At 58.6% G+C, this 26,560-nt stretch overlaps 1 protein-coding gene across 3 annotated transcripts in view; it reads left to right on the forward strand.

The window, feature by feature from the left end:
* The first annotated feature begins 5,334 nt into the window (after window positions 1-5,334).
* Window positions 5,335-26,560, forward strand: part of RASSF5 (Ras association domain family member 5) — a 64,297-nt gene continuing 43,071 nt past the window's right edge. For 2 of the 3 annotated variants that reach the window (XR_011381389.1, XM_051821274.2), the window contains exon 1: window positions 5,335-5,846. Coding sequence is in view for 2 of the 3 variants with exons in the window: in XM_051821274.2 (XP_051677234.1) it covers window positions 5,390-5,846 (457 nt within the window). In the remaining variant the exon portion in view is untranslated. Of the gene's footprint in view, window positions 5,847-17,017; window positions 17,255-26,560 lie in introns of those variants that run through there. The other variant, XM_051821275.2, reaches the window with a different exon arrangement.

Raw genomic sequence — 26,560 nt, forward strand, 5'->3', positions numbered from 1 at the left:
ACATGGGAGACCCAGAGGAAGCTCCTGGCTCCCGGCTGTGCATCGACCCAGCTCTGGCCGTTGCGGCATCTGGGGAGTGAACCAGCGGACGGAAGACCTTTCTCTCTGTCTGTAACTCTGCCTCTCAAGTAAATAAATAAATCTTAAAAAAAAAAAAATACAGGCCAGCACGCAGATGTTTGCACGACCACATGTTTGCAACACATTCACAGACTTGGCCACGCCTGGGGGCCGGCGTGCCTGCTGCTCTTGGCCTGGGCTCAGTGGACAAAGGGCTTCCTCCGCACAGGCTGTGTCGGCCCCAGTCTCTGCAGTAGTCCCGAAGCTTCTGTCACCTCACTGCGCTTTGTCTGCCATCACGGTGTTTAAGGCTTACACGCACGTGTGTTCGCCCATCCTCTGCCTCCGCCACCACAAGTGGGCTCCACGAACGTTTCCATTTTCCTGGTGGACCTGGGCTGCCTAGACCAGCATGGTGGAGGACAGAATTGCTTGTTAAGTGAATGAGTAACTGCTCTGTGCCCTTAGATTGCCGTGGTCAGTGCAGCCAACTGATGACACTTTCCAGGCCTTTTTCCATTCTGGGCACAGGGGACGATCACTATTCTTGTTCCTCTTGTGTAGGCTGGGGCCATATGAGCAATTCTGGCCAGTGCGTTACGAGTTGAAGCGACAGGAGCATTGATTCTATTTATTTGTTTTCATTTTATTTGAAAGGCAGAGAGACAAACAGATTTTCCAACTGCTGCCACTGCCCTCCCCTCCTAAATGCCTGGCATCTGGGGAGTGAACCAGGGCCGAGCCAGGACGAAGCCAGGAACCTGGAACTCAGTCTGGGTCTGCCATGTGGGTGGCAGGGACCCAAGTACTTGAGCCATCATCTGCTGCCCCCTAGGGTGTGCACTGGAGCTGGAGCAGAACCAGAAGAGCCAAGACTCCAACCAGGCACTGTGACGTGGGATGCTGGCATCGCGGGCGGTTAACTTCACCACTGTGCCAAGTGCTTGCCTCACACTGGAACTTGTAAATGCTGCCGGGGGCCTCCAGGCTCTCCTTATGTCCCCATGATGCAGGGACTGGCCATCAGCGTGGGTCCTGAGCGACTCTGAGCAGAGCCCTGCCCCCTCGCCGTCCCCCCCCGCCCCCCAAAGGGCACAGAGTGCCGGTCACAGGTGCTGCGATTGGGGGCGTGGTTACTGCTGCAGCACAGCCTGCCCAGTCCTGACCGATGCTGTCACCCTAGGTAGACACCGGTACAGCTGCTCTCCAGCATCCTGAGAGTTCAGGTGACTTCAAATGCCTTGAAGTCCAACAGAACCAGAAATGTCCCTTTCCGAAAGCCAGGCCACGGGCTGGCCTTCCTTTCTCCTTCCTGTCTGATGGCTTGGGGGACAGGGGCTGGGGGACAGCTGGAGCCCACGCAGCCAGCATGCCAGGGACCAGCACCGTCGCTGACCACACGCTCAAAGCCTCAAAGCCGGCTGTGGTCATCCTCCTCCTTGACACCAGGGCAAGAAGAAAAGCAGCCTGCCCACTCCGCAGGGAGTGAGTCACAGGCAGAGCCAAGTCCACGGCTGGGGGCCAAGGGCAGACACCACAGTCCTGCCCTGGTAGCCTGGATGACCAAAGAAAGATCCAGAAGATGGTAGCGGTCAGGCGTCTGATGCCAGGCTGTGTCCTGCCATACTGAGACCACAGTCTACACAGTGCCTGTTCCCTGGGGAAGAAGGAGGGCGTTGCTGCAGGGTGTGTGTGTGTGTGTGTGTGTGTGTGTGTTGCAGGGGTGGGGGAGGCAGCTGTGTCAGGGGAGACGCGCCTGGGCTGGGAAAGATGGAATCAGAGAGAGCGGGTCCCAGGCAGTAGGGCTCCTGTGGGGTCTGGAGGAGGCGACTACCTCCTGACCTCAATTTCTTGGCCCAGGCAGATGAACCTTAAGATAAACTTGATAATCTTTCTGGATTGGTTGCATGAAGTTCTATTATCTTCATTTTCATCTTTGTTCCCAGCCCAGAAGCCAAAAGTAGGGCCTGGCCCTGCACCCCTCCTCCCTCCCTCGGTGCTCAGAGCAGCTGCCGCCACTCCTCCAAGTCAGAGCGGCAGCTGGAAAACAGAAACCGGGGCATTTTTCTGTATCTAGGAAGGATTTTATGGCTGATTATTGCGATTGTCTTCAGTTTCCCATAGCCAGAGTGGACGTTCACCCCTGTGAGAGTCTCTACCCAGGAAACCTGGCTGGGCTGCCCAAACCAGGCTCGGGGGCTGCGGAGGACGGAGGTGGATCAATCTTTCATCCGCTGATTCACTCCCCAAATGCCACCAAGGCCAGAGCTGGGCCAGGTTGAAGCCAGGAGCCTGGAGCTCCATGCAGGTCTCCCACGTGGGTGGCAGGGGCCCAAGCACTTGGACCATCCTCCGCTGCGTTCCCTGACACATTAGCAGGGAGCTGCATCAGAAGTGGAGCATCTGGCACTCGAACTGGTGCTCTGATACGGGGTGCCTCTTGCAACTGGTAGCTTAGCCCCCTGTGCCACAACAGCGGCTCCAGGGACATGCTCTGTGTCACAGCCCTGACGCTGTCACCCAGAGCTCAAGCTGGGTCCATGCCCTGGTCCCCATCCGGGACACTTCTGGGAGGGAGTGATCTCCAGACCAGACCAGCCCCAACCCCTAGAGCATGTGTGGCGCAGGTTTCTGCAGCAGCCCCGAGAAGATGCCTTGCAGGAAAAGTGGGAGTAAGAGATCACAAAGGCAAACTGTGCTTCCCCTTTGCAGTCAGGGAAAGCTCCCCAGTCCCCGCCCCCCCCCCCACACTGGGTTTTCTTCGTGATGGCCGGAGGAGGTTCACCTGCCCTGGGGCAGGGAGAACACAGCAGCCTTTCTCCTCTCGCCTCCTCGGGCTTGCAGCAGGGGCTCTCAGAGGGGGCTCCTTGGACTGCCCGATCTCCACCACCTGGGAACTTGCTAAGAATGCAAAATCTCAAGCCCCAGCCCAGACTACTGACTCAGAGACTCTGCGGGTGGCGCCCAGTAACCTGCGATTTAACAAGCCCAGGTGTGAAAGCTTCAGAGCGCAGGAGGAAGGGGGGGGGGGCTTGTGGCTCACACTCCCCATCCTCTGGGGGTGGGGTTGGGGGTGGGGGGACAGTTGGCCACCCTGAGCCATTCTTCCCAGCTGTGCAGAGACCACTCCATGGAGTGAGAAGCTGGGGCCCTGATGACACCCGGAGATCCAGGAACCTGCCCTCTGCTACAGATTTGGAAGGCACAAGCACCCCCCACCCCACCCCCGGGCAAGCCATGGGCAAGCAGGCTGGGAATTCCCAGGCCACTGGAATCCAGAAATTTTAGGGATTACCTCCAGGGGAAACCAAAAAGCAAAAGTGATGATTCCCCTATGGGGCACTAGGGGGAGCCCCATCTTTGGGCCCCAGGGAAGAACAGGGAGCCACTCAGGAGAGCTAGAAACATTTCCAGGGCAGTCCTGCTTCCTATCTGGGGCAGGGCTGGAGGTCCAGTGCTAGACCCTCATATGAACTGGTCTGGCGTTGGCAGACAAGCCCCTGCGCATCCATTCTGCATATCTCAGCTCATCTCCAGGTACTTCACAACCTAACACATGCACACGCCATGGGTATAGTTGCCAGTACTGTTCAGAGAATATTGAATAGAAGACAAGTCTACATAGTCAGGACAGATGGGATTTTCGTTCTGAATATTTCCCATCAGTGGCTGCTTGCATCTGGGGGTGCAGACCCTCTGGATACAGAGGACCCAACTGTATTCCCAAAGCTGGTGGCTGGTGACTTTGGGGGGGGGGCTAAAGATTTATTTGAAAGGCAGAGCTACGGAGAGGCAGAGGCAGAGAGAGAGGGAGAGAGGGAGGACTTCCATCTGCTGGTTCACTCCCCAGATGGCTGCAACGACTGGAGCTGTGCCGATCCGAAGCCAGGAGCTTTTTCCTGATCTCCCACGTGGGTGCGGGGACCCAAGCACTTGAGCCATCTTCTTCTGCTTTCGGAGGCCATAGCTGAGAGCGGGATTGGAAGTGGAGCAGCTGGGACTCAAACCGGCACCCATATGGATGCTGCAGACCAGGGCTTTAACCCGCTGCCCCCACAGCTGGGATTCTAACTGGCGCTGCAGATAACCCGCTGTGTGACAACGCTGTGTCCTGGTGACCTGTTCTAAACCAACCAACCAATCCGAACCCGTGCTTTAGCAGGAAGCGGCTAGTATGCAGGAGCATCTACCTGTCTCCCCAGCTTCAGCCCAATCTACGGTCAGAACAAACAGGGCTGGAGGGCTCTCAGGACATGGGTGGTCCCTGACAGGATCCTGGGAGGCATTAAAGATCCAGGAGTCCAGGCTGTGCCCGTCTGCACTCCCAGGAGAAGGGGCTGTCTCCATGGGCAAGGGTGCTGCACCCTTGCAGGAAGAAAGTGCCCCGTCCTTTGTTCAAACTTTCAATCTCTCAAGCTGGAGAGAGCAGGGCATCAGCCCAGGCAGCAGGCCCTCTGGACTGGATCGATCTCTCTCTCTCTCTCTCTCTCCTTCACCCGGCGAGCCGTCGGTGCCAGGTACAAATCGGGGCGCTTCCGGCCGAGATTCCCACAGCGCTCACTCGAGCCCTCGAGGAGAGAGAAGGGCCCCCCCACAAAGAAAAGTTCCCCCACCCCTGGGCACCCCAGCGTTCTCCCAATCCAGGGCCTTCCGGGAAAAGGAGTGTCCAGCAGGGCAGGGCATCTGAGGACGGGGAAACCCGACCAGAGGGGAAGTCGCCCTGCCCGCCGCCTTCCAGCCGGCGGCTGAGCGCGCGTCCCCCCGCGTCACGGGACTCCGCGCGGCTGCGGGGCGCGAGCGGGTATCCCCGAGGGGCATCCCCCAGGGGGCGGCGACTAGGGTGGGAGGGTAGAGGAGCGCGGCCCTTCCCGTGGGGCGCGGACGCCGGGAACGAGGCGGGCTGGCCCTCGGGCGGCGCAGCCCTCCTTGGACCCCATCCCCAGCCGGTGCCCGAGCCGTGCGCCCCTGAGCCCAGTGGGTGCTAGTGGTGTCGGGAGTGGGTCTGGTGCGGGAGAAGCGACTGGATAGAGTGGGAGCCAGGGCCTCAGGTAGAGGCGCCTCCAAAAACGCGCCTTCTGGGTTGCTCGTTACAGAGCTCTCATGCGCGGACCCTCGGCAACCGCCGGCAGCCCCCCACACTCGCCCAGCCGCCAGCCCTGCCCTCCGTCCGGCAGCCGTCCCCTCGGGTCGCCCTTCCTGCCTCTCTGAAATCGCCCCGCCCCTGCTCCGCCCCCGCGGGCTGCGGTCCCTTTAAAGGCGCGTTCGTCTGGGGCCGCCTCTTCTCTCAGGGCTGGCTTGGGAGTAGCGCAGCCGCCGCCACTAGCCCGGCATGGCCATGGCGTCCTCGGCCATCGGGCAGCGCCCCTACCCGCTGCTCTTGGACCCCGAACCGCCGCGCTATCTGCAGAGCCTGAGTGGCCACGAGCCTTCGCCGCCGCCCCCCGGCCGTTCCTCGCGCCGCTGCGTCCCGGCGCCCCTCTCCACTGCGCCCGTGGCGCACGAGGGGCGCGGCGGCCGCAGGGCTGCGCGGGGGGACCCAGAGCCCCAGTCCCGGGCCTCGCGCCCCGCTCGCCCTCTCCGGCCTGGTTTGCAGCAGAGGCTGCGGCGGCGCCCTGGAGCGCCCCGGCCCCGCGACGTGCGGAGCATCTTCGAGCAGCCGCAGGATCCCCGCGTCCCTGCGGAGCGAGGCGAGGGCCACCGCTTCGCGGAATCGGCGCTGCGAGGCGGCCCCGGCTGGTGTGACCTATGCGGACGCGAGGTGCTGCGGCAGGCGCTGCGTTGCGCTAGTAAGTGCAAGGCAGGGCCGGGGAGGGGCGCGGGAAGACCGCAGTCCTGGGGCGGGGGACTGCAAGGGGGACAGGGGCATTGCCCTCTCTGTCCGCGGGGAAGACCCGACTTTCAGGTAATTCCCGGAAACGCGCACTCCTTAATTCCCTGACTGGGAATGGTTAACGCGGCATTTAACAAACACCTCTCCGCTAACAGGTGCGTGCCTGCGCGCCGACCCCCATGCACAGACGCGCGCGCACACGCAGGTGCGTGCATTTTCCCCCAACCCCGTGGGCGCGCACCACACAGGTGCGAACATCCACCGCCCCCGCCCCGCCCACGCCCCAGGTGCCTGCATCCGCCCCCCTGCCGCCGCGCGCGCGCTTGCTTACACAGCCGCAGGTTGGTTGATGGCCGCAGCCACAAGGTCATTCTGTTCCCTTCTCGCGTTGGTCCCAAGTTCTGGAGAGTTGTTTGTGAGGCTGGTCCTGAGATGCCCATTTGACCCTGGCTTATTGGAGTTGATGGCAAAATGACTTGTTTGACCTGGTTAGGCTCGGGATGCCAGGTGCAGAGCCTGAGGTCACCCTGGACCTGTGCCCCTCCAACCTTTGCACTCTCCGGCAATGTTTGCGCTCCCCTCCTCCCACCCCCTCTTCATGCTCTAAAATTCCCCCACTGGGCACCTCTGGTTGCTGCCTGAGCCAGGCTATCCTCCAAGTTCGCAGAAGTCCAGCAGGTAGATTATCTGAGCACACCCCACCCCACCCCCCCGCCCCGCCTCGGCTAGGTGTGTGTATTCCTTTAACATGGCCCTCTCGTCCACCCCCACCTGCTGCGTTTGCTGTTGCCGCAACCGCAACTGTGGTGGCTGTGTGGTTGTGTGTTGATGGGGAGGTTTTGCCTATCTGCAGCATTAAGCTCAGGCAAGGACACAGCCCCTAACAGGCACCTCTGGCAATGGATTGCCAAGGCCTCCGGTCCCCCAGGCCGAAGCTCCTTCCCGGTCGGGAAAGCCCTGTCTGGCCACCCCTTGCAGTCCACAGCTGAGGCTGTTTGATGTGCTCCGCGCTGCAGCTGCCTGCCGGGATGGCCGAATCAGACTCAAAGCCAGCATCAAGTGGAAGGGAAAATTGGAGGGGGAAAAGGCTGCTGCTCTTTCTCCCACCAGGCTCCCCGTCCAGGTGCTTATTAAAGAGGAAGAGCAGAAGTTAGACAGCCGTCCGTGTGTTGTGGGTGGAAGGGCTGCTGTCCTGTCGCAAATGCCTTTGACCTTACAGCAGAATCAGATGCAACCTGGCCTTGGACATGTGGGCAGCCTTTGCCTTCTCAAGGGTCCTCTACCCACTGGCCCTGTACGCAGGGACAGAGGCTGTGACCTCACTGTCACGGCATTTTGTACTGGGATCCCGGAAGTCTGCCTCACTGGCATCCAGTTTGAGATTTTCCGGAACTGTATTAGTTGTGGAGCATTTTCCATGTATTTTTTTTTTCTTTGAAAGACTTAGGGAGAAACAGGGAGAGAGCTTCCATCTGCTGGTTCACTCCCCAGGTGGCTGCAACAGCCAGCACTGAGCCAGGCCAAAGCCAGGAGTCAGGAGCTTCAGCTGCGCCTCCCATGTGGGTGGCAGGGGGGCTCAAACACTTGGGCCATCCTTCACTGCTTTCCCCGGCCATTAGCAGGGAGCTGGATCAGAAGTGGAGCAGCTGGGATTGGAACAGGCATGGGATGCTGGTGTCACAGGCGGCAGCTTTATCTGCTACCCCACAATGGCAGCACCTGGCACATAGTTTGTGATTTTATGTTTGGTGATAGTGGGTGTGTGTGTGTGTACCAATGTGTTATATGCCATGATGAAAGGAAATTCTTCAATTAGAAGCACCCAGATCTGTGGCCCAACCTCTTTGTGTGTGGCTTGGTAAAGTCTCTTCCCTTGCTGGTCCCCATGGTCCCCCATGTATGAACACCAGGGAGGAAGCAGCCGTGGGATCCAGAGAGGAGTCTCTGTCATCAGTAATCTCACTAATCGTGCACCTGGGAGTGGATGGGACTGGATGAGGGCTGGCAGGCGGAGCCGGCAGGGCGAGTCCACTGAATGTCTTCTTTAAGGTTGATTCCATGGTGGCATCCGTGTGTTTTCATTTGGAAAAGCCAGGATCAGGAGGAAGACGTTCACAAGGCTGAATTGCGCAGTGATTGCGAGTACACACGGGAACCTGAGCCCTGTGTTTGAATCTTGCCGCTGCGTCTCCGTGTGGCCCCTGGCACTCCCACATTCTGCTCCCTTGTTTAAAGAGATGGGGAGGGTAACATTGTAGACATCAGCACACTAATGCAAGGAGCCAGCGGATTCGTGGACGTCGGCACCTGCCGTGTGAGTGTCTAATTCAGGAGGAATGTTATTATCTCCTCCCGGAGGAGCTGTAACCATCTGTTTGGACGCGTGACACCCTGAGGCGAGGCTCGCCTTTCAGGTGGCGTGTGCAGTCCTCAAGCCCTACCTGCTCGCTGGGCTCAGCGGGGAAGCGAGGGCCACAGGCATTGCAGGAAGTGTGGGTATTCAGCGTCCCCAGGCAGACGCCTGCTGTGACGGAGCAGTGTCCGCTCAGAGTGCTTGGGGCTGACCCTCTGCGCCTGGCTGGGGGCTCATGAAGACACTGGCTCCTTGCATCCAGCGAAGTGCACAGAGCTTGGTGAAGTTGAAGGTGCTGGCTTGTTGGTAGGATTCAATGTCCCTGCTCTTGGGAACGTGCAGAAGGGCCCTGAGTACGTGAGTGACATCGGCCTGTGCGGGAGGCTGACCCTGGGTGGCAGCCGTGTCACCAAATGGGCTTTTTTTTTTTTTTCTTTTTTAAAATTTTTGACAGGCAGAGTGGACAATGAGAGAGAGAGAGAGAAAGGTCTTCCCTTTTGCCATTGGTTCACCCTCCAATGGCCGCCGCGGCTGGTGCGCTGCAGCCGGCGCATCACACTGATCCGAAGCCAGGAGCCAGGTGCTTCCTCCTGGTCTCCCATGGGGTGCAGGGCCCAAGGACTTGGGCCATCCTCCACGGCACTCCCTGGTCACAGCAGAGAGCTGGCCTGGAAGAGGGGCAACCGGGACAGAATCCGGCGCCCTGACCGGGACTAGAACCTGGTGTGCCAGCGCCGCAAGGCAGAGGATTAGCCTATTGAGCCGCGGCGCCAGCCACAAATGGGCTTTTAATAAGGGAAGAAGATTCTAGAAAACTTCCTACTGCCAGCCTGACGACTTTGTGAACATTTTAGGCTCATCCCTACTTCAAGGTCTGTAGCTGAGCCCTGATGAATACTGGATTTGCATATAGGAAAGTTTAAAATTAATATTAATTCCTAAGATCAAAGAAATCATGTCTGTGAGAGAAGGAAATCCAGTGAGGGTGGGTGAAAGACAGGGAGAAAGAGGAAGACAGACTGGCGGAGTGCAGGTGTGGGCTTGGGATGGGCGTAGTGGTTCTCCAGGAACCCATCCCCAGCCTTGCAGGAGGGGAAGGCGACAGCAAATGACCAGGAACTCCCCGGCTGCCCGGGGCCTGCCTTCTCGGGGTCCACCCCCATCTCGGGGACCGCCCCCCACCCTCCACAGGTCAAGTCTTCTGAGGAAGCGCACTGACACGTGGCTTCTGGTTTTTGTTTTTTTTTTTTTTTTTAGATATTTATTTGAAAGGCAGAGTTGCACAGGGAGGAGAGGCAGAGAGAGAGAGAGAGAGAGAGGCAGAGAGAGAGAGAGAGAGAGAGAGAGATCTTCCGTCTGCTGGTTCACTCCCCAGATGGCTGCAATGGCCAGAGCTGCACCGATCCGGAGCCAGGAGCTTCTTCCAGGTCTCCCATTTGGATGCAGGGGCCCAAGCACTTGGGCCATCTTCTGCCTTCCAGGGCCATAGCAGAGAACTGGATCAGAAGTGGAGCAGCCAGGACTCAAACGCGCCCATATGGGATGCCGGCACTGCAGGCAGCAGCTTTACCTGCTACGCCACAGTGCCGGTCCCGTGGCTTCTTGCCTTTCATCTCTTTGGTGCGTGGAGAAGCCAGCCTGGCGTGGCAGTGGGAGAACCCTTCGCCCAGCTCACACACTCCTGGAGAAGAGGTGTCTGCTCCTGGGCTGGCTGGCTGTCTCGGGAGGGGTGTTGTTCAGAGCCAGGGTGTGGCGAAAGATTGGATTACAGGGTTGCAGGGGGGCCTTGGGGCTCGGCGCCCTAACCTCCCCCTCCTGCAGTAGGCTCTAATTATGGCCAAGCACAGGTGTTAGCCATCGAGCCCTCAGGGAGGGGCACGAGGCCGGGGTCCCGCAGGGCCTGTCCAGTGTCTCTGGTTCTTGGTCTTGCATTCAGGCCGGGGTTTACCTCAACTTGGAGGAACCAGAGCTAGCCATGTGGCAGCTCCCAGATCCTGTAGCCCCAGTGCCTGCTGTGGGATGTTTGGTTTTTTGTTTTTGTTTTGTAAAAGAAGCCCCTGGCACACTGACACGGACTCTGGGGTGCACCACAGGGAAGCCTGGCGCACGAGGGCTTCTGTGTTTACACGGAGCCCTTGGCAGGTGTTTGCTCCGCACCCTCGGTGGTGCTGGAGTGTGGGACGCTGTTCTTGTGGCTATAGGCTTGGCTTGACTTGGAGGAGGGGAACAGTAAGTGCTGAAGCGGACGCTTTGTTGTTCAAGATGGTGGGACCCCCACTCCCAGTCTCCTCTCGACCCCTGCCTCTAATTGGTGTCTTCTTCCTGGGAAAGGTCCTGAGTGTGGAGGGGAGGAGGTAGGGGACAGGGAGAGGACCCCGATGGCTTTCAAAGCCATCTCTGAGCCCGCACGCTGTGTCCCTTGTTTTTCTCCTTCCTGCTTCGTGTCTTCTCTAAAGACGAAAGTGAAAGGATTAAAGGGGGCCTGAGCCCCCCCCCCAATTCATCAGCACATGAAATTTTCTGATTATGGAGTGTGGGGGGATTGGATCCCAGGTACAGTCAAAAATGATTAATGCCACTTGTCTGCCAGCCTAATTAGACTTGGTAATGAGCGCGTGTGTTTGCCTGCTGATCCCGCCGAGTTATTAAGTGGCAGGGAGCAGACATCGCCCCTCCGCGCTGGGGTCTGCACTCAGAGCCTCTCCCCCCGCAAGTTTCCTGGCGAGGCAGCCGGTGCCAGACGTGGCAGGGCGCGCCCCTGAGCCACAAGGAAGAGACAGTGCCCAGCTCAGCCTCCCGCGCTGCACGGGCAGGGGGCGTGGACTGAACGCCTCCTGGCTGGGGTCAGGGCCGGAGGCTCACGTGGCCGGCACAGGTATGAGAAGGGGCAGGGCAGGAATTCTCAGCGCGGCCATGCCAGTGCTCTGCTCTGAAGGGTGCCGGGAGCTTCCAGCTCGCTGCTGCAGTCTGCCTCAAAGCAGCGTGTGAGGTTGGGAGCGGGGCTGCTGCCGAGATCCCGAGTTGACAGAGGGGCACCTGTCGGGCAGTCACAGCTGGGGCTGACTCGGACAGGCCTTTGGGGCCTTGGGACCGGTCCTTCCCTTGGGCCCTATGCCCGTGCCTCTGTGTCAGAGGCAGCCACCAGGGCTGGGGAGGTCCCAGCTGCTGCACCCCAGGGACTCTCCCACAGGGCGCTCTCTGGCTCCCCACACCCACCCCTCCTCGGCTTCCCCATGGAAGGCAGATGCTTGCCATTCTTGCCCTACCCAGGGCATCGCTGGGGCTGGTGAGGGACCTGTCAACATTCCTTAGGTGACTGGGTGACTGGTGGGGGAGTGTATGTGGGTGTGGCAAGCACGCACCCCCCCCCCCCGCCCCGGGGCCATCCTGCTTCTCAGCGCTCCTGAACCCCACCCCTCGTCCCACTGCCTGCTCAGTCCTGGTTGTCCCCTCTTAGGATCAGGACGTGCTGGTGACAGCTGATGCTGGGAAGACCAGCCAGGCCTGGGGAGATGGTTTTGCATTTAGTCACTTTCTGGTTTTTTCCAAGGGTTTGGCAAGCTTCTGTCCACACGTTCCAAGCTGGCTCTCAGGGGTGGGGGTGAGGGGGAGAATGGGGCCAGGCTTTGGGGAAAGAGTGGGGAGGCCAAGGTGGTGACATCACACAGGGCACAAGGCAGGGGTCTCCAGGGGCAGCGGTTGAAGTGGGATGAAATCTGGGGAGTGGTCACAGGGAACCTGGCTCCAAGGTCAAGACTGTCTTGCCTCAGACCTGGGCTGTCTCTGAAGCACCCGCTGGCATGCAGAGGAGACGTGGGCAGAGATGGAAGCCCAGGTCACCACGTCATGTGCTCTCTGGAGTGTCCACACACCCATGCTGGGCCTGCTCGTGAGACTTGCAGCTGCAGGGTTTGGGGCAGGGGGTGGGGCACCACTTTTCTGCCAAGGGCCATTGGATATTTTTAACATCATTCACAGGCCATAACCAATGACCAACTTAAAAATGAGCCTGCTGTAGATTTCTCGAGTTTTGAGGTTGCCTTGGCAGGGCCAGACCAAATGATCTTGCGATCCTTATATGGCCCACGGCCGGACGTTCCCCGTCCACGGCTTGGGGTGCTGTGGCCCTTTCTGGAGGGGAAGGAAGAAGAGCACTGGGTCCCCCCCGCACCACGGCACACGCCCAGCCTCTGTTGTGGCTGAGGGCTCTGGTGACCCCGTGGGCAATAGCAAGCCCCAGATTTCCTTCATATTTCCCACCTGCACCTCCTGCCCTGACCCCGGCGGCGAGGGAAAGCACAAGATGACATGATGCTGAGGGATTGTAAGGAGGGCCGTGGTGGACTTCCGGTCTGCCTGTTCCTCCCGTGTGCCCCTGGGCCGGTGGGCGGGTGCCGGGAATGACACTCAGCTGTGGCCGCCGCAGGGCCAGGTCGTGTTTACTCCTCAGTGGAAGGCTCCCGTGCCACCTCCTGCCCCCTTCCCTGTGTCTTCAACAAACACGTGTCTGGGGTGGGGCAGCTCCTGTCCCGATGTCTGCAGAGGCCCTCTGGGGCTGGGTGGCTGGAAGATTACAACTTGGCTGTCCGGACCTTTCAGAACTCACGCTGCAGCTTCGGGCAAGTCAGGAGCGACAGAAGATGCCCTTTGTCTTTTTTAAGAAATCTTTTTCTGTTTCTGTTTTTCCTGGATGCCAGACCTAAGAAAACATTCCTGCGTTTGCTGATGATCCGAGCCGGTGTCGTGTGCACCTGCTAGAATGGGGCTGCTTACGTGGAACAAGAAGCGGTGGCTTGCCAAGGAACAGTGGGCAGAGGTGGCTTTGGTGGCACGTGGCTGCATCTAAAGCATTTTGCCGTGCAGGGTCTGCACGGAGCCCCGCGGTTCCCTTGCGAGGGGGAATGACGCAGAGACACAGCATTCAGGGACGTTGAATGACTTCCCTGAGATGACCCAGGCTCAGGGTGGCAAAGCCAGCACCAGGACCCAACAGCAGTTTGCTCTATGAGTTAGCATCGTTGCCCCTGTGAGGTAGCTAAGTTCCTTACGCGTCTGTCTCCCTTCATACTGGGATATGTCCTGAAGGGGAGCTACAGGGGGACAGGAGGGTGAGCCAAAGGCTGGGCGCACCATGAGCCAGCTGGAGGCCCCGCCAGTCCCGGGTAATTGGGAGCTGCCTGTCCTTGGGCCTGTTTTTAGCATTCGGTTTCTAAGTTGATCGTTAGCCTGCGTAACTCAGGGTCTGTAAACACAGGGTGACGTTGTTCTAAATCCCAGGGCGACAGACACGGTGCTCGTCGTCTCACTCTCGCCCCAGCCCGTTGGTGTCAGGTGTGTGTACGGGGTATACGTGGAAAGGCAGGTGGACCTCATTCTCTTGCACACTCCTCCCCCTCACGGGGGCCCAGCTGTCTGTCATGGTGCTGGAGGAGCCAGAGCGAAACTGACACAGTCCTAGAGGGGGCAGCCCTGGGGAAGGAGGGTTGAATGAGGACTGGACACAACCCGAGGTCTGCAGAACGGGCCTCTGTAATACCCCGCAGTGAGCAGCAGACCCCGGGGGGAGTCCCCGCCCCCACCTGGCTCTCTGTTGCTCTCCAGGTCAGGCTCACATCCGGGAGCAGGTGCCGTGACCTGGAGGAGACTGATCTTCCATGCAGGCTGAGCGGAAGCTGCTGGTTTCAGTGGAAGCAGTGATGTCCTCCCGGGCACTTGAAAGCAGAACCAATCAACAAGAAGTCAGGGATGCTTCTGCCTCCCGTGGCCCAGCGGCGAGACTAGAGAGAGAGGCCTGGGTGCCACAGTGCACGTCCATTCTGGTTTTGAGCCTTTATAGGAACAGGGTATTTCGCGGTGACACTGTGTAGTCCTCCTGCCACACGAGACGGCGAAGACTTCAAATGCTATTGGGCCTCAGCTGCACGCCCCCTTCAGCATAGAGGTCACCAGGTCACTGAAAGGAGCATCAGGAGGTCATTGCAAGCATCCCTCTGCCTCTAGATGCCGCTCCTCCCAGACCACGCCCACAGCAGAACATCTGCCTCGCCTTCGAAGGGTTAGGAATGAGGATTCCAGAGCTTCCCAAGCCCTGTCTGCAGCTCTGCCAGTTCTTTCCTGCTGGCTTCCCCGATGGCTTAAACTGTCAAAGACCAGTTCTGTAATGAGGAGAAACGGGAAGTGAGGTCAGCGTGTCCCAGGTCCTCATGGGGCAGTCAGGAGGGGTTTCCCCATCACACGTGACTTAGGTTTTAAAATTCCCCAGTGTGCATGTGTGCCTGAATCGGGACCAGGAATGCCGCCCTCGCATGGAGATCTCGGGGGCAAGGATCAGAGTCACAGTGGGTCCCAGGGGACCTCGGCCTCACCCCTCACTTGGTGGCCCCGAGAAGCTGGCCGCACGGATGACCGTCTCCAGGCCAAGAGTCGCTCCGTAAACTAGAGGGCACACACGGGGGCCCCGGGCAGCCCCATCTCTGGGGGAAGCAGTGCAGGGAAAGAACCAGCCTGGATCTGAGGGAGGGCAGTGTTTGGGGGTGTTTGTGCCTCCGGTCAGTGACTTCTCAATGACATGCTTTGTTCTACTGCTGCACGAGCACGAGGCCCGCCTAGGGAGGGGACAGCCCGCTGGGAGCCTCCCGGTCAGCTTTGCTGTGAGAGGCACAGGTGACAGGGCGGCCTCTTTGGAGGACCCATGTGGCTTAGGTTGGTTCTACCAGCGAAGGGTATGGTATAGGACCTGGCCTGTGGAAGACCATGCACTTCTTTTAAATATTTATTTTCCTTTTATTCGACTGGAAGGGAGAGACAGCTCTTCCACCCACTGGTTGACTCCCCAGATGCCCATGATAGCCAGGGCTAGGCCAGGAGAAGCTGTGAGCCAGGAACTCCATCCGGGTCAGGTGGCAGGGACCCAACTACTCAAGCCATCATCTGCTGCCCGGGTGCACACGATCAGGAAGCTGGGGTCAGGGGCTGGGCTGGGACATGAACCGGGGTGTTCCATTATGGCTTACGTGAGTCCCAGGCGGCACCTTAACTGCTGCGCCAAACCTGTCCCCGCCCCCAGCGTTTTCTTTGACCTTGGGGAAAATGACAGCACAAAGGTGTTGAGCCAGAGGCTGGTGGCTGCGTGAGTGTCATGAGTGTCGAGAGTGATGTAGCTCAGAGCTGAGCCCAGCAGCCTTGGCTTCCTGGACTTAACATTTCCTGGCCCGAGCACTGTGAGTGCGTCTTCAGCCCAAGCTTCTGCCAGTGCCCCAGCTCTCTGGGGTCCATTTCCTCTGGTTAAAGGACACGTGGGGGCTGGCGCGGTGGCGTAGCAGGTAAAGCCACTGCCTGCAGTGCCAGCATCCCATATGGGTGCCGCTTTGAGTCCCGGCTGTTCCACTTCCCATCCAGCTCTCTGCCATGGCCTGGGAAAGCAGTGAAAGATGGTCCAAGTCCTTGGGCCTCTGCACCCATGTGGGAGACCGGGAAGAGGCTCCTGGCTTTGGATCAATGCAGCTCCGGCTATTGTGGCTGATTGGGGAGTGAACCAGCGGATGGAAGACCTCTCTCTCTCTCTCTCTCTGCCTCTCTCTGCCTCTCCTCTCTCTGCTCTCTCTGTAACTCTTTCAAATAAATCTTTAAAAAAAAAAAGGGCATGTGTCCCCCCCCCCATTCTAAACTAGCCCCCATGTAGGGCAAGCATTTGGTGCAACATTAAGATGCCACTTGGGATACGCACATCCCATATAAGAGTGCCTGGGTTCCATGGTCCCACGCTCCTGGTCTTAGCTTTCTACTGATGTGCATGAAGAGGCAGCAGGTGATGGCTCTAGTATTTGGGTCCCTGCCAACCACGTGGGGCGACCCGGATTGAGTTGTGGACTCTTGGCTTTGACCTGGCCCAGCCCCAGCTGTTGCAGGATGGAAGGAATTCTTTCTCCCTCAAATAAGATGAACATAAATAAATAAAAACTTAGAAAAAGCTGGCCCCCACTGGTGGTCGGCAAGGGTGGCCCCAGGATCTCGGCACAGCCTGGGAGCAGGCGCCTCTGGCAGGGCCTTTCCTGCGTGGCTTTGCTGATGCCCCCCACGCTGACCTGGGCAGCGCGGCCTCCAGAGCCTTCTCCACCAGGGCTGGGCTGCTTCTGGGAGTCAGAGTCGGGCGCACCTGCCCGGTGAGCTTTAAGAGGGTGAGGGAAGAGCATCTCTGTCCTGAGTGAGAGTCCGTCCTCCTCTGCCTTCCTCCCGCCCCTCCTGCACCCCGCGGGGCCACGCCCTTTTGCCTGTCACCTCTTCTCTCTGCTCATGTATTTGGTCTCAGAGACGTGGTCTGACACCGCTTCCATGGGGGCCCTCCCCCACCCCCAGCTTAGCAGCTTAGCATGGAAGGTTGTGAATCAGCCCCAGACTGTCCCTTAGGAGCCTGTGGAACAGGTAAACCATTATTAACCCACCAGCCCCAAAGAAATCCATTAACGGGCCGCCAGGCAGTGTGGGTAACCGATCACCGCCGTCGTCTGCCGAAACTTTGGACACATTGATTTTCAGACTCTCGGGCGCGACCGCCAAGTGAGGCTGGGGGCCGGCTCTCTCCTGCAGCCTGCGTGCTGGGGGCGTTTTATCTTATCTGGCTAAAAGCCCCAGGAATAGAAAGTTTTCCACTGGGGGGGGGGGTGGCGGAGGCGGCCCTCAGCTGGGAAGGAGCAGGCACCCGGCAGTTGGGGCTGGTGTTGGAGCTGGAGCCCGAGGGCCTCAAGGCTTGTCCCGGTCACGTGAGGCCTGGGGCCCTAGGACACCCAGCCCCCCAACGCTGGGCGCTGGGCCCCTGACGCCAGGCCTGGAGAAGAGCTATTGATCGGCTGCGGGGATGACAGAGGGCCGGGCCGAGCAGGCGGCCGCTGCCTGCTTTGGAACCGTCGCGGCGCGGCTGCAGCGGCTCTTCCGCAGACTGCCCAGGAGCCGCTCGCTGTCGGGGAAGCTCCAGACCCTGCAGAGGCTCCGCAGCGGGGCCCGGCGCATTGGCGGTAGGTGCAAGCAGCCCTAGGTGGGGGCGGCCGGGGTCTTCTGAGGCCTTCCCCACGGGAACAGCAAAATCCCCTGGCATTGGATGCTGAGCTCGGCACCAGCTCCTCAGCTCTCCTGACCGCAGGGACCAGGGCTCAGGGGCTGCCACCTTGGCAGCTTTAGGCTGAACAGCCAGGCGGAAGGGAACGGGCAGCCTGTGTCGGAGGCCTCTCGCTCTTCCTGCTTGGCTGAGGACTGGGGCCGAGCAGTGATCCTAACCAGGATCCCCGGGCTCCAGGTGTATGGCTACCCTGATGGCCACCGTCTCCCAGCCTGCCTGCGCTCTGAGGCTGCTGAGTCAGCAGGGACGGTGCCTCGGCAAAGCTTTTTCACCTGCATGGCTACTGGGGCTGGGGCTGCAGCCTCGGGAGGGGCCGGGCCCCCGATTTTCTCTCCTGAACACTGGTCGTGGTGAGAAGGGGCCTCGTCTGTGGAAAGGACGAGGGGACAGCGCAGGGGCAGTGAAAGCTGCGAGGGCAAGACCGTGGCAGCCATGCACCTGAGGCCATCCTACTCTCCTCCTCCGGAGAAAGGAAGCCGAAACCCACAAGAAGCCCTGGGGGTGGCAGCACCAGGACTGGGGCCCCGGGCGCCTGACTTCCAGCCCGGGGTTCTTCCGGTGGGGCCGCGCTACCTACAGCCTCCTGTGTGTGTAGTGTTGTCTGCTAGACTCCAGGGATTCCTGTTTGTTTTTAAATCACTCGTTCCATCCAGATCCCTGTGTGGTGGGAATGGGATGGGGCTTACTCTGCTCCACAGCTGAGGCTCAGAGAAGTAAGATCCCTTGCTGAAGGTCATTGCCACACAGCTAAGCCTCAAACCCTTTGCCTCTGGATTCTGCTATTGTCTTGACTTTTGCCTGCTTTTTTTTTTTTTTTCTCTCTCTCTCTCTGGAAGGCAGAGTGAGTGAGCGAGCTCCCACCTCTGATTTATTCTCCAAATACTCGCAGTGGTTGGGCTGTGCTGGACTGAAGCCTGGAGCCTGGACCTTGATCCAGAGCTCCCGTGTGAGTGGCAGGAACCCGATTACTTGGGTCGTCACCCTGCCTCCCAGGCTGTGCCTTCGAAGGAAGCTGGAGTCAGGAGCCAAAGTTGGGACTCAAACCAAGCGGGGCACAGGTGTCTCGGCTGCCCGGCTCGCCGCTCACTCCCACCTGTTTCTTTCTAATGGTTGGACATCTCCGGAGCACATAAGCTGTCCATGCGACTTCCTGTCCCGTTTGTCTCTGCGCTGTCTCCTGCACCTTCCAACACAGGCGTGGATCAGGTGGGACACAGCACCGACCGAAATGCCACCCGATGCTTAGTTTCAGAAGCAGAGGTTAAAAAGCAGTGTGATCTTCACCATGAGACATATTCGTCTCAGTGAGGCCTTACCTCTCGAGAGGTGGGAATTTTAATCCTGCTAGATCTGATCCCCATTTGGAGACAAATACTCTTTAGACAGTCTGAATAATTTATTCTCATCAATAGCTCAATACATCCTGTGACCTCTGCTGAGAAGAGAGCTGGACGCCGAGTTCCTCAATTGAAATGCTTGCTGGTGTTCTTGTTCATCCTCTCTTTAAAGATTAGTCCTTTGTCCTTTGCTATTCAGCCCAGCGAGTTATAGATTTAATAAAAATCAATCGGGCCTGGAGTGGCAGCGTTAGGGTCTGAACAGTGCCTGCACTGTGGCTGAGACGTGCTCGCTCGTGTTCTGTTTGGCCTTGATTGATGGAGGAGGAGGGAGAGGACAGGACGCCTGGAGACGCTGGGAGCCACGGGCTGAATGCTGCTGGGGTAGCTGCATCTCCCTCCCCGGCCTTCCTGGGCGCCTGGACTGTGCTTTGGGAAACTAGACTCAGACCAGGCTGACTTGGGTCTGGATCTGGACTTGACACTTCCCACAAATCAATCCCGCATGCACTGCTTTCGGCAAGTTCAAAACAGGGCGGGGACTCCCAACCTCTCCCTGGTGTCAGGTGGGTTAAACGTGACCTTGACTGTCACATGCTTCATGCAACAATTCTTGGTACCTAGTGAGCCCCTCGTCCTCCTTGGGAGATGCTGTCTCCGAGCACCCCCCACCGGGAGGACCTCTGACAGCAGCTCCCAGGCTGCACAAGCCGGCTCTTCCATCATACCTGGGCCAAGGTGGGCAGCCTGAGTCCCGGTGGGAGAGGCAGGGTTTGAAGGTTGCCCAGGCAGATGTGGAGGGAGGAGGGGGGATGGGAGACTCTTCGCTCCCTGGAGAAACTCCCATCATGGAGTTGAGCACACCATGTCGTTTACAGGCACAGCTGGGTTAGCCCACTGGGCATTGCTAGGAGCCAGCCACACATCATCTTAAAGGGCTGCTGAGGGGTCAGTGGCAAACAGGCCCGGATCTCTGCAGAAGGCTCGGTTGGCCCTGGCTGCTCGTCACAGCTGTAAGGAAGCCTGTGTGTGTGTGCCTCCAGCAGACAGGGCCTCCCACGTCATCTGTTTACTTTTCTCTTCCTGCAAAAGTCTGCTTTCACCCGGGTGGCCATCAGCACTTTGGCCACAAGTGACATCAGAGAAGGTGTGGAAAAACCAGTTGGTTGCAGTAACCTGGCTGTTCCTTGCAGGACTGCACCTGACTGCTCCTGGCCTCCAACTTCCTCCTGGCGCTCGGACCAGGCGTACCTGTGCACAGCTTTATCTGCTGTCCCGCGGTCTGCATATGCCTTCCAACCCACTTGGCTGTCCTTATCTTTGGAGTCTGAGGGACATGACCAAAAATATCTTCCAAGTCACCAAGAGGGTAGGCTGCCCTATGCCCCCTCAGAGGTGGCATCTGCTCTGACACACCCCTGAAGCTCCCCGTTCCCGTGCGTGGTCAGGCTCTGGGCGCCGTCTCCTTGTCTGGCAGCTGCTCAGCCTGTGCTCCTGTCTTCCCAGGGGCCCCAGAGATAGGCGGAGGGGGCAGGGGACCTCCACTGCTTTGTCTCTCTTACACCCAGAGCGAATGACACGTGCCTGCGGCAGGGAGGCCCCGCCTGAGCGGGCCCCAGCCCGCGAGGGCACCTGGCAGCTCCACACTGGCCTCGGATGCTGTGCCTTGTCATGGTTTGCTAAGTTTCCTTCAGCCTGGCTATGGCATCTCAAAGCTTATGTTTTTCTTTGCGTTCTCTGGCAGTGGGACTGATGGACACAGGTTGCATCCGTGTGGACCCCTCTCTGTAGCACAAAGCCTTTGCATGTGACTGGCTGTCCTGGAACAGCGCCTGACTTAACGTAGCCGTCGGTGAGCACAGGTGGAGCAAATGAACGTGCGTGTGCACAAATGAAAACCACTTAGGAGGCAGGTAGTTGTGGGAGATAGGAGGCGAACGTGCGCACAGGGGGTTAACGCTCAGCCCCTGTGCCTCGTGGCTGCAGGCTCTAATTGCCTCGTGCCACGCTGTGTCTGTGCATTCGTAGCTGCAGGGCCGCACCCTAAATACAACTTGGCCCTTCTCGGCGGAGGGGCCGGTGCCGATCCCTCCACGTTCTCTTACACGTGAAGACTGAGGTCTGTCTGATTGCTCACCATGGTGCTCGCCATGCCTCAGGCTCTCTGCTTTCACGTCTTTTCCCAAAATTGATTGCCCCTTGCTGCTCTTGGCCAGCAGGGGTGGGGGGTCTCCGAGTGGCTCTGTGGGGTGCACTGAGAGCTGGCTCCCTCCGTACTTCCTCCTGATCACCATTCTCATCTGCAACTGATCCTGGCTGGGGTGGGGGCACCCCGGGGTCAAAAGGTCAGACTGGGTGGGTCCCTTTAAGATGCTCAGACCACCATTAAGAAACAATGAGCATGAAAATATAATCACTGGCTGGCGCTGTGGCTCACTAGGCTAATCTTCCGCCTGCGGCACCGGCACCCCAGGTTCTAGTCCCAGTTGGGGCGCTGGATTCTGTCCCGGTTGCTCTTCTTCCAGTCCAGCTCTCTGCTGTGGCCCAGGAAGGCAGTGGAGGATGGTCCAAGTGCTTGGGCCCTGTACCCGCATGGGAGACCAGGAAGAAGCACCTGGCTCCTGGCTTTGGATCAGCGCAGCGCACTGGCCATAGCGGCCATTTGGGGGGTGAACCAACAGAAGGAAGACCTTTCTCTCTGTCTCTCTCTCTCACTAACTCTGCCTGTCAAATTATATATATATATATAATATATATTACATATATTATATATAATCACCATCCCAACGTGGTCAACCAAAACATGGATTAAAATAGACAACTAAAAACAGCTGGCTGTTATCGGAGTACTGGATCCATCTAGCAGTAGAGCTTTCTGTGGGCGCGATGTTGAAAATGATGTCAGTGTTAGAAATGTCAGAAGCGCAGATCTCATACAGGAAAAATCAGGGTGTGGGGCCCAAGAGACAGGAAGGGGTGTTCTGGCATCACCGGGCAGGGGGCCCACTAGAAACGTTCCCAGGTGAAGCATGGTGGCAGCCTGTCACACCTGCTGGCATCTCATACCTATGTGCTCATACCCAGGGCAGGGAGGGGCGCCCCCAAAGAGCAAAGGGCTCTGACACGGGCCCCATCCCGAGTCACCGCCACTCAGCGGGCACTGCTTCCTGCCTCGTCCGCCCGAACGTGTGTGAGCTGGCCTGCCCTCCGTGCCTGCACCTGCCCCGCCCCGCCCCTTGCCCCAGCGCGCCCAGCTGGCCTGCTCACAGCGCCTCAATTCGCGGGTGCCTTCAGCCCAGGGGTGTGGGGGAGAGATGATTAATGGTCTGCCCTGGAGGCGCGCCCACCCCTGGTCCCCCCGCCCCATGGGCAGGGCTGTGCCTCTGCAGGGCAGCCCGGGTGCCCAGCCGCCACTGGCTGGCCGAATGCGTTCGGGAGGAGGACACAGGGGACTGTCTCTGAGACCTTAGATCCAGAGACCAAGGCTCCAGAGAGAACGTGAATGTCTGCTCTGGTCCTGCAGGAGCCCCTGGGCGGATCTGCCGCCTTTGCCCTCAATCATGTAGGTCTCTCACAAGTGCACGCGTTCCCACCGTCCCAGCCCTGCCACCCACAAAACAGAAAGGGTCGTCCGGGGAGAAGGATGGGCCCCGGATCCCGAGCGGCCTCTTCGTGACTTTCCCTGTGCCACAGGGCAGCCGGGCTCCCTGGCACCACCCACAGCCCCGGCACTTTCTCTCACCAGCCTGGCCCAGAGGCGCTGCTTCCAGAGAGCCCGCCCACCCCAGGCCCGAGATACGTGGGAACCGGTCTGATCCAAACCTGAGCGTGTTCGGGCAGCATCCCCGCCTCTTCGCACCGGGACGCGGCTCCTAGGCATCCAGCTGCCGGCCTCACCTTCTGCAGTGGGGGCCGGCGGGCTCCGACCTCAGGGTCCTGGTCACTGCCTTCCCATTGTTGGCTTCTCCCGGCTTGCTTGATGGCTTGTCTGTGCGTGTGCACACCTGCACAGGAGCGAGATTACGGGTGCGTAGCCAGAGGGGGGCGCTGGGTGCCTCAGGGGTGGTCTGACTTCTGAAACAAGGAACTGTAGTTGGTGGTCTCCATAGGCCAGGGTTCAGACTCCTTGCTGGAAGTCTAAAGATGCTGTGCCAGCTGCCGGACCTTGGGAGTGGGAAGTTTCCACTCACCCACTGCCCACCTCATTAGGAGTTCAGCCAGGTGGGTGAACAATGGGGAGCTCACATTGGCTTGGGCAATGGTGGCAGATCTCCGAGCCCGTCGGCTTCCAAGCCCCACGGCCACACACTCTGTGTCTTCCCTTGCGCGTCTGCCTTGTTCCCAGGCAGCAGCTGGAGGGCAGGGGTTGGGGAGGCAGGGGACCTGGGTCAGCAGGACAGTGGCGCGGGTCCTTTTGTCCCAATGCCTTGGAAGAGGCCTGGACGTGAGCAGTTGCTGCCATGACATCACGTGCAGAGGCTGCAGGAAACTGGCATGCTGACTCGGGAGTCCGCGCGCGTTGAAAGTGACAGCTGCCACTTACTGAGCACCTGCTGTGTGCCAGACACCCCTGGATGCTTTCCAGACGTTCTCCCTAATCTTGGCAACAACTCTGCTGGCAGGAAAGACGCGATTACCTCCATCTTGCAGATGTGGGATGGAGGCTGCGTGAGTTTCATAGTTCCCTGCAGTTAACTGTCCAGGCCTCTCGAACCCAATTAGAGGCAGGCCCCAGGTGCCAACCCTGATCTGCAGAACTCGGAGGCCAGGTTCCTTCCACTGCCCATCCCCCACCGGCTGCCCCATGTCCACACCTGTAACCAGAGACTGCCAGCTGCACGCTTCAAGGACCTGGCCTGTGGAAAAACTCCTGATGTATAGCTGATGAGTCGGTGGGCTTTGGTGCCAGTCTGCGAGGCTGGGAGTGGGGGCAGCTGAGGGCCTACTATGTTCTGGAGCTTGTCCTTGGCTGAAGAGCTGGCCTCTCTGGTGAAATTGCTCTGAGACCTCAGGACCAGAACCTCTGGCTGCTGCCCAGGGCATCCAGTCTCCCGGATGTGGCCTCCCAGAGACACAGGGGTCATGGCTGGAGGACCAGTCCAGAGCAGGCAGACAGGTCTGTTCGGAAACCCCCAGGGTGGGGAGTGGCTTGACTTCACTCAGAGGAGAGCCGTGAACCGGCCCTTCCTGGGCCTCCCAAAGGTGGGGCAGAGGCTTCAGGGTTAGCTTGTCCCAGATACCTGGTAGAAGTAGGAAAAAAAAAAAAAAAAAAAAAAAAAAAAAAAAAAAACTCTGTCCAAACCCCTTTCACCCAGGCTCCTGGCCTCACCCCAAGCTAACCCACTCCCTGGTGAAGCCTGGCCCTTGGCCTCAAGCAGAGGCTCAGGACCAGAGCCCTTGGAAGGCTGGGCTACTGAGTGAAAGGGCAGGGCACAGAGAGGCCAGCAGGTGCAGGGGATTCCACCCCCAGCCCTGCCGCCTGCCAGCTCGCAGGCAGGCAACCTGTTCAAGTCTCAGTTCAGCTCCAGAGCAGGAGTAGCCCAAGCGAGGCGAAACCTGCGTGGCCGCCAGAACCGGCACGTGAGCACTGACGGCAGCTTGATTCCAAAAGGCCGAAACGTGGAAGCAGCCAGTTTTTATTTGCATCAAAACATATCTTTTCTGTTCTTCCGTGAGCCTTCCGAAGCACCCTATGCAAGTATCTGGCCCTCAGAACGTGAGTCCCTGGCTGTCCTCTTTCCTTTTAATCTTTTTTCATTAGCAAAGAATATATGCTCGTTGTGAAAACGTTAGCAATTCAGAAACCATAATGCAAGGAAACACACTTGCAGCCCCATCACTCAGCAAACATGCGATCTTGCTCGCAGACATCCTGATGCTGAATGTGTGTGTATCACGTGACGGGGTCATCTCACACAACTGGTCTTTCAGTGGGATGCTAAGGACATAGTCCTGTGTCAGTCAGCACTAACCTGTGTCACCTTAGATAACAGCTATGTAGTCTCCTATTTTAAAATACAAGCAGCCTGTGTCGGAGGGTATTGCTAGCATTTGGCTGTCATAAACACCTGTGATGGGTGTTTTGGCGAAGGTATTTTACATCGAGTCGATACACTCTCGGGATAAAATCCTGCAGGAGACTCGTCCTCCCGACCGGGTGCTGCCTTCTCCTTTCCCCACTCCTCTGCGAGGCCTGAAGTTATCGGTTAATGATTTCCTTTTCTGAAACCAGAGCAAGATTTTAGAAGTTCAAGTGTTGGGGCTAGGAATTCCCCAGGGAAGGCCGAGGTGCCTCTGAGGTGGGCAGAGTCACCTCTTAGCTGGCTCCAGGATCATTTGGGAGGTATCCCCAGCAGGTAGGGAGGGCTACTGAGAAGCCACGAATGCTGGGAAAAGCCAGTCCACAGGGCACTCCCGGTCCTCCAGCCAGCAGGCACGGCCCTCGTCTCGCGCTGCCTCTCTTGGCTCCTTTGTCAGATGCTCTTAGAATCCCCCACTCCTGCAAGGGGGCCACTCCCATGGAGCCTCTGGGCCAGAGCAGCCGCGGCAGCTCAGACACCAACCCGAGAGTGGCTCCAGCTGGCCCGGCCCAGTCCAGACCTGCCGCTACCACCTGCCACCCCACCTGACCAACACGCCACAGCCTGTTCCCTGGCTGCTCCCTGGCCCAGAAAGCCCGCTCCTTTGCCCCTGAGATTTGCCAGTACTGAGCCCTGTGTGGCCTCTGCTTTCCTATACACGTACACCGGCAATAAGGCTTCGTTTAGAAGTTAGACACAGCCAAGAGATTGGCAACTTTATAATAAACTAGAAGGATTAGGACAATTTACTGTAATAGACGTTTGGGCTGTCATGAAGTAAATGAAGGGTTATCAGAACCTGGGCCCTGAGACGGCTGTGAAGTCACTAACAGGCAGGTAGTGTACACGGGATGGACACGGCCGCCTGATGAATGAGTCCTGTCCCGGGTCAGGTGGGGTGGGCTGGCGAATGGCGCATAATTTAAAAATTATGAAATGTTTATTTCTGGAATTTTCTATTTCATATTTTTAGACTGTAGTTGACCATGAGTAACTGAAACCATGGAAAGCAAAACCACAGACAAGGAGCGAGCACTGTAGATTAAAACTGAAAGTGTGCTGTGTGCTTGTTTTGGAAATAACTAGCGGGGGAGGGGGCGACTGTAGATTTCCCCTCGGGGACTTTCTGGAGTAGGTAGGGATCCCCATAGCACCGTGCAGGGTGGGCAGAGGGCCACCCTCTATGCCACCAAGGAGCCCCGTTTAATCCCGGGGCAGTCCTGTGAGCTGGCTGCCCTGATTCCAATTTCATTACAGGGAAAATCAACGCTCACATTGCCTCACTTAGCCTAGGTCACAGAGCTGGCCAGGCCTTGCTCAAAGTCTATTCTGTTTCCATTTCCCTGCAGTGGGGCCCAGGACGTGTAGGGGTGCACAGGGAATGGCCGCAGGCTCCTGGACTCAGGTTCTCCTGCTTCCCTGGGGCTCGAAGTTGCTTTGTGCAGGGCGAGAGGCTGCTGTTGGCTGACCAGGAGTGACTGCAGGGGGCCAGCGGGCTCGCTGCACACCAGGCTCGGCTGCCTGCCCTGCCCTCACCCCACGCAGTGGCCTGGGCTGAGGGAGGGAGAGTTAAGCAGAGAACCCGACCTTATCTCCACATCTCCTGTGCAACTCAGGGGTGAGCGGGCCTTAAAAGTTTCTTATCAGAAGAATGCCTCTGGTTCGGAAAATCCAGCCACTCGGGTTCCTAGCTGCATGGCAGGTGTGTGTCCGCCTGCGTGCGTGCACTTGGCAGCTGGGTGGGGCAGAAACCGGCTTTGGCAGCCCTGGGGATTGAGGGAGGTTTGT

This window comes from Oryctolagus cuniculus, chromosome 13 (assembly GCF_964237555.1).
Source record: "Oryctolagus cuniculus chromosome 13, mOryCun1.1, whole genome shotgun sequence".
In the NCBI taxonomy this organism is placed as follows: Eukaryota; Metazoa; Chordata; class Mammalia; order Lagomorpha; family Leporidae; genus Oryctolagus; species Oryctolagus cuniculus.